Source organism: Rhipicephalus microplus, unplaced genomic scaffold, assembly GCF_043290135.1.
Source record: "Rhipicephalus microplus isolate Deutch F79 unplaced genomic scaffold, USDA_Rmic scaffold_16, whole genome shotgun sequence".
NCBI classification, from domain to species: Eukaryota; Metazoa; Arthropoda; class Arachnida; order Ixodida; family Ixodidae; genus Rhipicephalus; species Rhipicephalus microplus.
The window spans coordinates 11197318-11211353 of NW_027464589.1; the positions used below are offsets into that span (position 1 = coordinate 11197318).

The following is a 14036-nucleotide window of genomic DNA, read 5'->3' on the forward strand; positions in this document are numbered from 1 at the left end:
CGGCGATCGAAATTTACCAGTATCCGGATCGCAGGTCAAGGGACGAAAAATAGTTGGCGCCGTGGAGGCAGTCGAGCGCATCATCGATACGGCGTAGAGGATAAACGACCTTCTTGGTGATTCGATTCAGGTGGCGATGTGGCGATAGTCAACGCCAAAGCGCCAGGTGTTGTCCTTCTTTTATCTAAGACCACAGGAGATGCCCAAGGACTCGATGAAAGCTCAATGACCTTTTTTCTGAGCATTTTTTCGGCCTCCGTCTGTATGACTTGGCGCTCAATATGTGACACGCAGTAAGGGCCTTTGTGGAGTGGACTAGCGTCGCCGGTGTCGATACGGTGGGCTACTGCACTTGTGCGGCCCAGGAGATGGTTGTCTACGTCAAAGATATTCAGGTAAGAAAATAGAACACCCCGGAGCACTGCAACTTGAAAAAGTAAGAGGTCGCCGGATATTATTTTGTCAAGCAGTGCCTTATATTACGGGTTGACGCCAGGTTTCACCACGATCTTAGTGTCAGTGGTTAAAGAACAAATCGAACATTCATCCAGGGTGGAAAGATCGTCTAAAGTGATGATTGGAGAAGAACTTGGGTCGACGTAGAAAAGTTCAGAACATGAAGTAGCGCTGTGTTGTTAGCAGCAGCCACTATATTATGTGGTAGTGCGATGTGGTGCGTAAGGGTCAAATCAAACAGGGGAGCCACCAGATAGTCTCCATCAAGAATGGACGGAAAGGGCGACATAGGAATGTACATAGCAGCCTGGGGCGGTAGTCGTAGAGACTCCACGAATCGTAGCCGAGTGCGACATGGAGGAGTGAAATTCGTGCACAAAGGCAATTTGAACCGTAAGATACCGGTAGAACAATCGATAAGGGCGGAGTGGGCGGTTGAGAAATCAATTCCAAAAAATGACGTTGTGTGAGCAAACATCTAAGCCATGACTTCTTTGCGCCAACACATACACGGACACAAGGAAAAGAGGCAAACAACACGGGCGCAAACTCACAACTGGTTTATTTTGAACAACGAACTTTACTTATATCTTCACGTAGCCCACACGCCCCCCATCGGTGAATCCAGGCACAAACGAGATAACCTAAAGAAAGCTTATACAGCGCTACGTCATGATAAGAACCACAAAACAAGAAAAAATTGAAGAGTTCACGCATCTGCAGACGGATTGTTGCACGTGCCTTTCAAGAAGTCAAATTCTTTATCGGATATGGTGACGGAAGCTTGGCTAACACATTTATCTCCCATGTTTCTAATGTGGAATGCTTCAATCAACTCCCTGTTAATTTTTCTCTTGTGAGTTGCCAGAATCTTTTTGAAAGGCACGTGCAACAGTCCGTCTGCAGATGCATGAACTCTTCAATTTTTTCTTGTTTTGTGGTTCTTATCATGACGTAGCGCTGTATAAGCTTTCTTTAGGTTATCTCGTTTGTGCTTGGATTCACCGATGGGGGGCGTGTGGGCTACGTGAAGATATAAGTACAGTTCGTTGTTCAAAATAAACCAGTTGTGAGTTTGCGCCCGTGTTGTTTGCCTCTTTTCCTTGTGTCCGTGTATGTGTTTGCGCAAAGAAGTCATGGATGAGTACCAACTCGCCCAACTTTCAGTACTGTTGTTACAAACATCTAAGACTGCGAAGAAAACGGAAGTGTGGTGGCCACGAACAGTAACGCGGGCAGTGCACATGCCATGCACGAGGTTCGACTTCCATCGGCCACTCGAACAGTAGAGAACATAGCATATGCGAGAACCTTTTTCAGGTGAGATCGAAGTGTAGAACTCATAACAGAAACTTGGGCACCAGTGTCAATTAGAGCAGTAACGGCGAGGCCATGAAGGAACATTCAAAGTAAATTGCGTGTTGAATTTGTAGCCGGTTGATGGATGGTAAAACTTTATTTCGTCAGAAAGCAACTGAGGATGATTCGTGTTAGATGGCCATCAACCCAAAGTTGGCGGCGACCTGTGCGCCCCACTCCACGACCCTTAACTGGACGACTGGGTCTGAGCTGGTCAACACGGCCTCCCAGTGCTCAAGAGAGGGATCACGCATAATATCCACAGGGGGCACTATGCTACATTCCCAAAGTATGTGATCATATGTTGCCACAGCCTGACACCATTTGCATTGCGGCTTAATCTCCTCCGGGTACACTTTGTTCAACACGTAAGGGTTGGGAAAAGATCGCGTCTGCAGTTTTCTCCAGACGCATTCCTGCGCCTTAGTCAACCGCTTGTGCGGGGGCGGATAAAACCTCCGCTCTAGTTTATAATGATTCGTTATGTCATGAAAGGACACCAGCCCATCTCTCGCGGACCTCCCCGGAACTGGCGGCTCACCTACCCGGCTGACGGAACCTTGAGCATTCAGGTGAGCTGCCTCGTTCCCAGGGTTCCCAGAGTGTGCTGGTACCCAGACATTTTCTATTTCTCTAATTTCTCGTCCCGTGGCCTTATGCAGAAATCGTGCGGCGGTCCCCGATATTCTGCCCCTCGCCAGATTTTGGATGGCTGTCTTTGAATCGCTGAAAATCAAATCCAACTGCGAATTAGTTATAGCTAGCGCTATTGCCGCTTCCTCTGCAGTTTCCGAGGAGCGGGTTTTGACCGATCTAGAGGCGACCAAGCGTCCCCGCCTGTCCACTACCACAATCACAAAAGCGTCTTTGTCCTTATATTCCACAACATCTGTATAGACTGCCGCTTTGTACTCGCCGTACTCAACGCGTAAAACTCTGGCTCTTGCCTGTCTGCGCTGCGTACGGTGAATCGAATGCATATTTTTGGGCAAAGGTATTTTTTGGGCAAAGGTATTTTTGGGCAAAGGTATTTTGCGGCTTCAAGATTCAGTCGCATTGTCACATTGCTGGATATGTTTACAGGGCCAACCACATGATACAGTGCCATTTTTGAGGATCTATTGGCTTCGGTCTCAACAAAAAAATGCTGTAATGCTGCTCAGATAGTGAGCATAAGTTTTCAGGACATGTCAGGGAACTGATTGGCCGCCATATGTACTCCTTTGACGAGTCGGTTATCTAGCACAAATTGCATTCAAGATGTCGTACGATGATATATAGTGGAGCTCTCATTTGATATTCAGGGAGTAGCATATACTGTCGCTCAAGCATCTGTTGATCCCCAAAAGCTTTCATGGGAATTCTTGGTCTAAGGAAGCTTAATATATTAGCATTTCTGTCTATCAATAGAACGAAAGAGAGGGAATATGTATAATGGTTTGGCACCATGGTACAATATGTTAGTATAGTACGTAGTTCAGAAAAATAAGACGAAGTAGCATATAGGGCTTATCAGCATCTAGTATTCAAAGATGGGAAGTTCTCAGTACCTATAAATCTGCCTGGGTAGAGCTGAATACTGGATGCGGAGAACACGAGGATAGGACAGGTGAGCTTTTGGACATCAAATGCACACCTGCTTATGCTGACAATTGTGCCTTGTTCAGATGTTGCATTACAGAATTCAGATGTGAACTGTGCTCATCTGATGAACTCACGATGAGTAGGTTGTCGAGGCAAGCATGACAGAATTCAAGGCTGGGGAAAATGCTGAAATGTAAGTCTGGAATTTGTCATGCCGCATGGCATATGTAAAGATCAGACACGATGAATGGTGTCACTATCAGTATGTTATTTGAAATCTACACATCTTAAAGGATTTGATGATTGAACCACATGAGGCCAATTTAGGAGGAAATCTGCATCATATATCTGACATCATATACGAATGTGAGGTGCCGGGTTGAAACAGCTAGGCTCAGTTTACTGTTGGTGCTATGCCGTCAGCATCCCGATTTAGACTTCAGCCCCATTCACAGAACACAGTAACAGCACACATTGGGCTGAGTGAAGTAGGCAAAATCTGTAAATATATGCGTAATTTGGTATGGCTGCCTCGAAAATTCTTTTGAATTGCAGCCCGATTGAGACAGTGCTTCTAATTTAATTTATGTAGTACATCAAGTTTATGGTTGAGTTGCCATATGCAGAATTATTTCTTCTTTCTTTCTCTGTTACTGAGCCCTGAAACTAGAGCTCTTTCTCAAAGAACCATCCCATACTGTTGTGGTGGATCCGTGGTTTAATATATGAAACAGTGATAATAGAGTGTGCTATAATATCGTTGCAACGAAATGAAGCAGGTACAATTCCTATGCCTTAAAACACAAGTAATAATTTGACCGATCGCTTTGTACCGATACAGAGCTTTCCTTGGTGGTTAAGCTATCAAAAATGTTGAAAATCAGCGCTCGTGTTGTGCACACTCTACCATAGTCTTCGTTATTTTTGCGATGTTTTGCTTATACCCTCGCTGGTAGCATAATCGGGTACTTTTCCAGAGTGTATACATCTAATGTTGTTAGGACTAAGTTAATAGCAGACAGGCGAAGGTGGACTGTTATGGCTTTGCACATTTCTTACTAATAAAGCATGCACTTGTATACGCTTAGTTATTAAACGAGCTGCCGTATTGTGTCCACGCGGTCTGGTGTATGTCGCAATCAGAGCGAGGTGTATCTGAGATTAAAAGTACACACACGTGACCATGCTGGGTCACGTTTTCAAGGGCGTAGCCAGTGTTTTTTTCTGGGTGAAGCGTCGAAGTCACGGTGTGGCTGAACCGGTATAATTGTATTGTATAGTTTGAACCCAACCTTGTGGCAATGCTTAGCACCTTATACTACCACTTAATTTATTTAGGACAAAAATTGTGCGCTTCTTCGCCTCTTTACAGCCGTCATTTTCGCTTGGTATTTACGCGTCATTCTCGCATTTACAACCGTGACTTTTCAGGCATGTCGAGTTCAGGACTACTGCAGCTGCATACCATTCAGAACTCCGGCATGATGAAATGAAATATGTGTAGCAATAGAATCAGCTGATACTGGTTTTCGCGATTTCATGAGGATTGCCTGATTTTCCTTGCTGATTTTTTGTAACGGTGTCTTTTGATCGTGATCAGACCCCTCAGGTTGTGTTTGGCGCAGAATCGCGAAGACGTTAGCTAAATCACGGCCTGAGAGTCGGAAATTGCGATGCGCAGATCGCAATCGTCTTATTCCCTCCGCTATGATAGGTGTCCGTGTGACACGCAATGCAAGCTTAGCACAGTCATAAGAACTAGTACCCTTGTTTTGTTGGTTATACAGCCAGCTGGTGCTGTAAAAAAGCTTTCAATTGTATGTTACTTCTTTAAAAAATTTTCGTTTCACAGTCTTTTGTGCCAACCACAACCTCGGTCGTGATACCAGCTCACCAAGCTGAGCAATAGTAGATTTTGAAATTTGCTGGTTGACTACACCATCGCTGCTTTTCTGAGTGCTAAATATCACTTTTGCTAAGGAGGCTTGAAATCATTTTTAGTTTTGTTGTTAATAAATACTTCCCTGGCCACATTCCATGCGATTTTGTCCGATTTCAACGATGCTTCCTTACCAAGACCTGGCAACACCGATTTTGTCATCCGGGTTCTACGCAAAGAAAAGAAAATTTCAGCTGCCTCAACAACGCCAGCGACGAGCCAGATTACATTTGTGAGTATAAATTATTGTTTTTCTGTACGAGTGCCTTCTTGTTCATGCCTTTCACTTGCACCTTAATCAACCGCTCGCCGAGGTGTGCGAGTATTCAGCGAATAAGTAGGACGAACAGTTGCGGCTAGTCGCGTACGTGCGACCCGAGTGATCGTTTTTTTTTTCGTTCCATTCGAGGGTACATAGTATAGTACAAGTCATCTTTTGATGTGCAATTTGTCTAAGCTTACCGCAACATAACAGGAGCCTATGTCGTCTGCCTATGTCTCGGGTATCTTTTAGAAAAGTGCCTGACTGTCACCAATGCTAATTTTATGTGCCTGGGTGTCAAACTTGTGCCGTGGATCGGCAGTGTGCGCTAAATGAAGCATACACGTAGCACATGTTGCACCATTTGGCATAACCACCTCTTTACGATGCACCTAAAAACAAGGCCAACTACTGCAGTCTGCCGTGGGTTCAGCGTGGCCATTATATGAAGCGTGGCCCATTACAACTAGAGGCAGTCCTTTGTGTGGGAGGTTAGTACACTAGACAAGGCTTGTGTAACTTGCTAGCTACATTAAATTTAATGAGCAGTGACGTTTAAAAGCTTTGTGACATTCAACACCAGTAAATAAAAGTAGCATCAACATTTTTGTCAGTTACTTCGCAGCAAAGAAAGTTGTGGTGGTGATTATGTGTCTACTAGCGGGGTTAGCTTGGCAGACAGCAAAAGAAAGTCTGAGTTACTTTTTCGTTTTTTCTTGCTTTGCAAGCCCAACAATACCTTTCACTTCGTTTTGAAAATTCACTTGTGGCGAGTCAGGAAGAAAATATAAAATTTCAAGTAATATTTCAACTGAATTCCTATGTCTGCCTTGTCTGTTAGCTTCGTGAGGTTTTAATATTGTAAACGCCTCCCATTCCTCATCGAGTGACGCTGCTTCTGCGCACAACTGTGCCAAACTAAGTTTCCTGCACCATTCTAATAAAATCAATGTCGATTATGCCATGCTGCACCAGAGTCCCACGTTTGACAGTATGTATCAGTGGAAATAGCATTGCTGATCTAAACATTTGCCACTTGATTTCGAGGCCACCAATCTGACAGCCATCCAACAAGGATTATTTTATTACCTGAACAGTGCTGGCACGCAATACAGTGAAACCTCGTTAAACCGTAGTTGGCCAGAGCTCGGAAAAAGTATGTCCTAAACGATAGTACTGCTTAACCGAAATAGCGTCAGGTCGCTAACTTACCTGTCAAAAAAAGAAACCTTCAGGGAGTGCAATGAAAGAACGAAAAATGTGCAGTAATTTATTAACTTCGCGTGACAAAGACTGTAATCTTCATTTGACGACGCGGCGGCCTAGCAGCAACGACAGTGGCCTCAAACTCACTTATGCTGTGAGCCAGCTTTTCCGCCAGCCACCTCTTCTCGGCAAATACCCGCATGATGCTGACGCAGTGCGCAGCTTCAGCCACTGTCGGACCTGAATCACCCGTGTTGTCGCTTTCCATGTCGTCCTCATCACTATCATTTGGCGACACTTCGACAACCGAGGCAACAATTGCTTCGTCGGACATGTCCGAAGATGTCTGCACATTGCTGTCTGCGTCTCTGAAGTCGGGGAAGGAAATGCCTTCCGTAACGCCCTGCCACTCCAGCACTTCAGCTAGCAGAGTTTTGCAAGCTTCGTCTACGATGTCCAAAGTCAGGTTGATGATGTCACTGGCGTCATCTGCTTCACCCGCACACACACTAAAGCCAGCACGCTTGAAGCACGCTTGAAGCACGCTTGAAGCATGGTCAACCAGAGAACATTTATGCAAGGCGCCAAAGGAACAAAGAAAGCAAAGCAAGCGCACACCTTCTTTCGATGGATGGATGTGGCTGTACCCTTTAGATCGGGCGGTGGCTAACGCCGCCTAGCCATAATACTTGGTGAACTAACCACTATATTTATCTTTTAGGGGTGAAGCTCCTTATGGCGTGGCTTGGGCGTCCCTCGTATGTAACCACCAGTGGCACATACCCGAAATAGGTATATCACTTGACCTCCAAGGTGGTGCCAGTGAGAGATTTTTTCTGTGCGTTGTTTAACAATAAAAAATAGTGCTCAATGTACATGCCAATGGCTGCTAATGGGGAATGAGAGACATGAGCATTCGGCTTTTAGTCAACGCGCACGCTGCGATCCCCATAAGCAGCCATTGGCATGTACATTGGGCACTATCGGACAAGAAAGGAATGCTACATTATACTCGCTGGGTGTAACCTCCTTAGCTTTAGAAAGGTTTAGCGAGCGTTGAGCCGCAGTGCCATGAATACAATGAACTTGTATATACCATGAATGAACTCAAGGTGGTTAAAAATGAGAAATAGATACGAAGCGCAAGCCGTAAGAAAGTAAAAGCCGAATTCTCCTGTCTCTCATTTCTCATTAGCAGCCATTGGCATGTAAATTGAGCCCTATCTGACAGGGAAAGGTTGCTACCTTATACTCGCTGGGCGTAACCTCCTTGGTTTTCGAAAGGTTTAGCGAGCGTTCGGTCGCAGTGCCATGAATACAGTGAACTAGAATATACCATGAACTCGAGGTGGTTAAAGGTGGGAAGTGGACCCAAAGCGCAGGCCGTAAGAAAGTGTGCGTGTGCCACCTCTCGTTTCGTCCTTGGAACGTCCACTGGATGGCGGTGCTTCTATATGGGGAATATATGATAAAAAGATGCGAGATGGTGGGACTTGGAGTGTTGAATAGATGAACGAACGGACACACAAACAGATGCATGGATGGACGCATGAACGGACGCAGGGGCGGATGCGCGAAAGAACGCAGGGACGGGCGCACAAACAGACGCATGGACGGTCACACAGACGGACGCATGGACGGACGAATGCTTCGCCCCACTCTCCATCATTCACTCCGTGGATATGCTGCCATTTTTTTCCTTTAAATACTCAGGTTGAGGATTCGTACTTTGCAGTGAAGGGTTCAATTTTCACTCGTCCCTTGACTTTAGCCACCAATCAGATAACCTCCTTCTAGTTAAGGCTACCCGCTTAAAGTCTATCTTGCCCTCGCTGTCCCTAAACCCCAGTGCTTTGAAAAACTCTGCGCCATCATTCTGAACTATAGGGTGAAGCCCTTTACAGAACATTATCAAGTGTTCTGCACTTTCTTTTTCCCCTCCACACGCACTGCATACTGTGTCTACCCCTTCTTATTTGGCCCAATGTGTCTTGGTTCGCAATACTCCCATCCTGGCCTCAAACAATAGAGAACTACCCCGAGTATGATCATAGATCCTTTCCTTGGCAATTTCCTGCTTAAAAGTTCCATAGATCTCTAGTGCCGACTTCTTAATCATGCCAATTCTCCACATGTCAGTCTCCGTTTCCTTCACTTTCTTCTTAACCGATCGTTCATTTTGGTTTGGCCACCTGCTGTTTTCCAAGTATTTACCAGTCAATTTCCTGGTTCGCTTCCTCCATTTTGTATCAACATACTTCATGTACAAGTAGCTGAAAACCTTCCTAGCCCAACGCTCCTCCTCCATTTCTCTCAATCGCTTCTCAAATTTTATCTTGCTGCTAGCTTCCCTGCCCTCAACTTTTGTCCATCGCATATCACCTTGTACTCCCTGGTTTGGTGTACTCCCGTGAGCTCCTAAAGCAAGCCTACCTATTCCACGTTGCTTAATTTCCAATCTTGCTTGAACTTCTGATCTCATGCACAAGACCGCATTGCCAAACGTCAGCCCAGGAACCATGACCCCTTTCCATATTCCTCTCACAACATCATACCTATTGTAATTCCACAGTGCCCTATATTTCATCACTGCTGCATTCCTGTTACCTTTAGTCGTCATGTATTTTTTGTGTTCCTTTAGGTACTCGGTCCCATTACTTATCCATATGCCCACTTATTTGTATTTATCTGTTATCTCTAGCGTGACCTCCTGTATTCTAAGCTCACTACCTTCGTTATCGTTAAAAATCATGACTGCTGATTTTCCTTACTGAATCTAAAATCTAACCTATCTCCCCTACTACCACAGATGTTCATCAATCTCTGCAAATCTTCCTAGATGTCGGCCATTAGCACTATATCATCTGCGTGCATTAATGCTGGTAGTGCCTGATCAATGAGTTTTCCTTGTTTGACTAAAGAAAGGTTGAAGCCAAGTCCATTTCCCTCTAATCTGGCCTCTAATCCTTGTAGGTACATCATGAATATCAAGGGTGACAGTGGACACCTCTGCATAAGTCCCCGTTTGACCTCTGTGGGCTTGGATACCTGTTTTTCCCGCTTCATAACTACCTTGTTAGTTTAATACATTTCCTTTAAAAGATTAGTGACTCCTTCTTCCACACCCAGTGTGTCTAGTATTCCCCACAAGTTCTCTTGCACCACGCTATCGTATGCTCCCTTGATATCCAAAAATGCTAGCTACAGGGGCGAGTTCCTTTTCTGCTATTTTAATGCACTGCGTCAGTGAGAACAGATTGTCTTCCAACCTCCTGTGTTTCCGAAACCCATTCTGCAGTTCCCCAGCACTCCCTCATCCTCTATTCATGCTTGCAGTCTTTCCTTTATAATCTGCATTGCCAGCCTGTAGACCACTTATGTCACTGTAATAGGACGGTAGTTGTTTATGTCATCTTTGTCCCCCTTTTCTTTATAGATCATGCTCATCCTGCTAAGTTTCCATCCATCAGGGACTTCACAATCGATTATTGTTCTGCTCACTGCCTCTCTCAAAGTCTGTTTAGACTTTGGACCCAATGTCTTCATCAGCATAATTGGAATGCTTCTGGGCCTGTTAATGTACTACTTAGAACCCTTTTCTCAGCCCTTTTCCACTCTCCTCGTGAAAATGGAGCCATTGTGGCACTTGATCCATCCCTGTCTATTGTGGTGCATAAGGCACTTTTTTGTTGAAATTTTTCTGTCACCCTTGTTCTTATATATTCATTAGCTTCGTACTCTTCTAGCCTAAAACCTTGAGCGGTAGGTATAAACCTCTGCTCTAGGTTTGTTTCATTTCTTAGGGAGGTTAGATGGTTCCAAAATTTCGCAGCTGCCTTTCTGTCCTTTTTATGTACTTCTGCCAGCCACTGAGCACACTTTCTTCTAACCTTTTCATTGATCAGGAGGGATGCTTCCCTTCTAGAGCTTAGAAAGATTTCCCATTTTCTTTCAACATCATCTGTCGGTTCCCTTCACTGCTTAGCATGTCTGTGTTCCCTAGAGGCTTCCTAACGTTTTGCTATGGTTCTCTTAACTTCCTCATCCCACCAACTCTTGGGCTTGTGTCTTCTCTTCTAAAGTGACTTGTCACGTGCCTTAGCAAGCTCTAGCCCAAACAGTCTAATTAGATTTGTGTATGTCCACACAGTTTTATTATCCTCAGTGATTACTTTCTCAATTTGTTTCATAGCAATTTCTACTTGCCTTTCTGAATGAAAATTTTCCTGTAGTTACTCATCTTGTATCCTTCCCACTTTTGCTGCTCTTCTAAAACTTAGCTTGATACGTTTGTGATCACTACCCAGACTTCTGGAGCCACCTTCATCTATGTGCATTCCCTTGAGCTTACCATGCATCCTATGTGACATCAGTGCGTAATCTATCGTTGACCGCAGCCTTCCTACCTCCCATGTTATTTGCCCTTCACACTTCTCGGTACTGTTTCAAATGATCAAATCATGCCTTTCACACATATCCATGATCATTTTGCCTGTTGAATCAGTATATCTATCTATATCTTCTATGTGCGCATTCATATCTCCTAGTATAATTGTCTCGCACTCACCTCCTAATTCCTCAATGTGCTTTGATATACACTCCACCATTGCCTGGTTTTCCTCTCTGGCCTTTGCTACCGTCTATAAGTACACAAAACCAAGGAGTGCCATATGCCCAGCTACTTTCCCTCTTAACCATAAATGTTCCATGCATCCCTGCTTCACTCTTTGCCAACCCAGGACGTGAAGCAAGGCTTCGCGAAGTGATCGGACGCGACGCTCATCGGCTCCGTCGATTTTCGGCTGGAACCGTGCTCTCTTCAATGTGGCTGCTCTAAAACTTGTGTGACTGCATCTGCCAAGTCAGCAAGATTCTGGGGACACCGATCTCACCCAGGTACGCCCAATTTTCGGCCACTTCGAGCAACTTTGCATCACAACGTAGCGAACGAGCTAAGCCTCACGGCGGCGGCTCCGCCGCTGCTGGATGCGGAGACGCCGCTCGGTCAACTCCTCAACATGGCGCTGCCTGAACTACGTGGCTACGACCCTACGACTCTGTCGTGGTCGTATATCCCGACAAATCCATCAGACGACGGCCCATCCACCATTTCGGCGGAGCAAGCCGACATTTTTCAACTCGTCGAGGGTCGGCGTCGCCGCCGAAGAAACGCGGAAGGAGCGTCTGCACTAAAAACTCCTCTCAACAATTCAGCCACTGGAGACGCTCGTGCTCCATCTCCTAAAGCTCCACAAAAGACTTCACCAGTCTCCAAGTGGACGCCGAAACCAACGGTCAGGATGAATCCTGGCGACTACGTGATCGTGCTCAAGCCACGCATCACAGTAGCCCTCAAGGCAGCGTTTCAACAAGGTGAGCTCGGCGCTGCCATTTCCCAACTCATCGGAAGGCAGCACATGAATGACATCAGCATTTCTCCCAATTGGGAGCAAAACATCATCATCTGTGGCACGCAGAATAACGAGGTGGCTCAGAAACTGCTGTCGGACTTTCAAATCAACACCAGCAAAGGACCGCTGCCGCTTCGCGGTCACCTCAAGCTCACCGGTGATGTGTGTCGCGGCGTGATTTCTGTGCACAACCTCGAAACCAGTGCGTCTCTGAAACATAGTGTGCAGTGGCGTGGCGGTGAACTAGTCTATGCGCGCAAGCTGGGGAACTCCAACGTAGCTGTGTTGACTTTCGCGGGAAGGAAGGTTCCGCGTTTCGTCCACTATAACGCAGAACTGACTCCCGTCAGGGAGTACAAGAAGACAGTGCCAGCGTGCTACCGCTGTGGTGCACTGGGGCACCGGGCGGATATCTGTCCCAACCCGGTCACCGAAAGATGCAGCCTTTGTGGCCAAAACGTGGGCGCTGGTCCTGAGGGGATGGTCCCCCACGAATGCAACCCAACGTGCATAGTTTGCGGGGGTCCGCACCTCACCAGCTCCCGCGAATGCACTGAAAAATTCATCAGGCTTCAGCAACCAGGGTCCAGGACATCGGGGACCCCAACAAAACCAAAGCACCGGTCAACTGGCAAAGTGCCAATTCCTGGCAAAGCAGCAACGGCAACGCTACCACCTGGCGCGGCGGAATCTCTAGCTCTCGGCGCTCCATCTGGCAACGCTGCACGCAACCAACCCAAGGTGGGCAGTTGGGTGGAGGTCGCCTCCTCTCCCTCCTCTCTCTCCTCTCCACCTCCTTCTGCCACAAGCACTACCGAAACACAAAAACTCAGGCATGAGCTCGCCCTTTTGCGATCTCAGAATGAAAAACTAGCCAGCGAACTTGACTCGCTCAAAACCAATCTCACTACTAAACCCTCGTTGAGCGACGAAGAGGAAAATATAACAGACAGGGAGATTCCTACTACTGTAGAGAGTCGCGTCGCGGCCCTGGAGACCCAGGTGAATGCAATAGAAACACAATTGGCCGACCTCCCCAAAATTATCCACGAAACCATCGCGCGTCATATGGAGACTGTCATCGCACAGGTGACACAAACAGTAACTCACATTATCCAAAAGTGGATACAAGACAATCCACGCGTCCTCAAGCGCGTAGGGCCAATTAGGGACGTTAATCGCCCCTCAAAATTTAACAGAGTGACTCCAGATGAGTCGGACTTTTCTGAAGACTCCAGTACGTCAGCACAGGGTGCTGGTGAACTGAGTAATCTTAACAACACAGCCCCACCCTCTATCTCCGAACATGGCCTCCAACCCTAGGTCGCGAGCCAGAGCAACTCAGCCGTTGTAACTAACACAGTGGAACTGCAGAGGTCTCAAGAACCACAAGAAGCGGGCTCATTTCCGCCTCTATCTTGAGACCTTTGAGTTCCTTGTTGCCGTGGTTGCCCTTCAGGAACCCGGCTCGGACGTCAAACTCACAAATTACACTACATTTCAACACAACCCGGAGACATGTATACTTGTTCACAAGCAATATACCGCCCAGGAAGTCACACTCCCCACAACACCGCCTTTCCCATACACAATGGTGTCGGTGCTGCCTAGAAGGCGATCTGACCCACCTGTTCATATTTTAAACATTTACTGTCCCCCAAAGCTTAAGAACGTCACGTTCAGCGAAACTTTCACACAAGCTATGCAGGTGGCAGGACGGGACCCCCTCCTGATCGTCGGCGACTTCAATGCCCCAAGCAGGTTATGGGGTTACCCACGAGAGGACACGCGTGGAAGGAAGCTTGCGGAACTTCTTTCT

The 14036-nt window shown here is 46.4% G+C and overlaps 1 protein-coding gene across 1 annotated transcript in view; it reads left to right on the forward strand.

The window, feature by feature from the left end:
- Window positions 1–4508: 4508 nt before the first annotated feature.
- LOC142784969 (uncharacterized) overlaps window positions 4509–14036 on the forward strand; it is a 33428-nt gene continuing 23900 nt past the window's right edge. Inside the window, exon 1 of the mRNA XM_075883384.1 lies at window positions 4509–5570. Within this exon, the coding sequence (XP_075739499.1) occupies window positions 5437–5570 (134 nt within the window). The 5' untranslated portion in view covers window positions 4509–5436. The remainder of the gene's footprint in view (window positions 5571–14036) is intronic.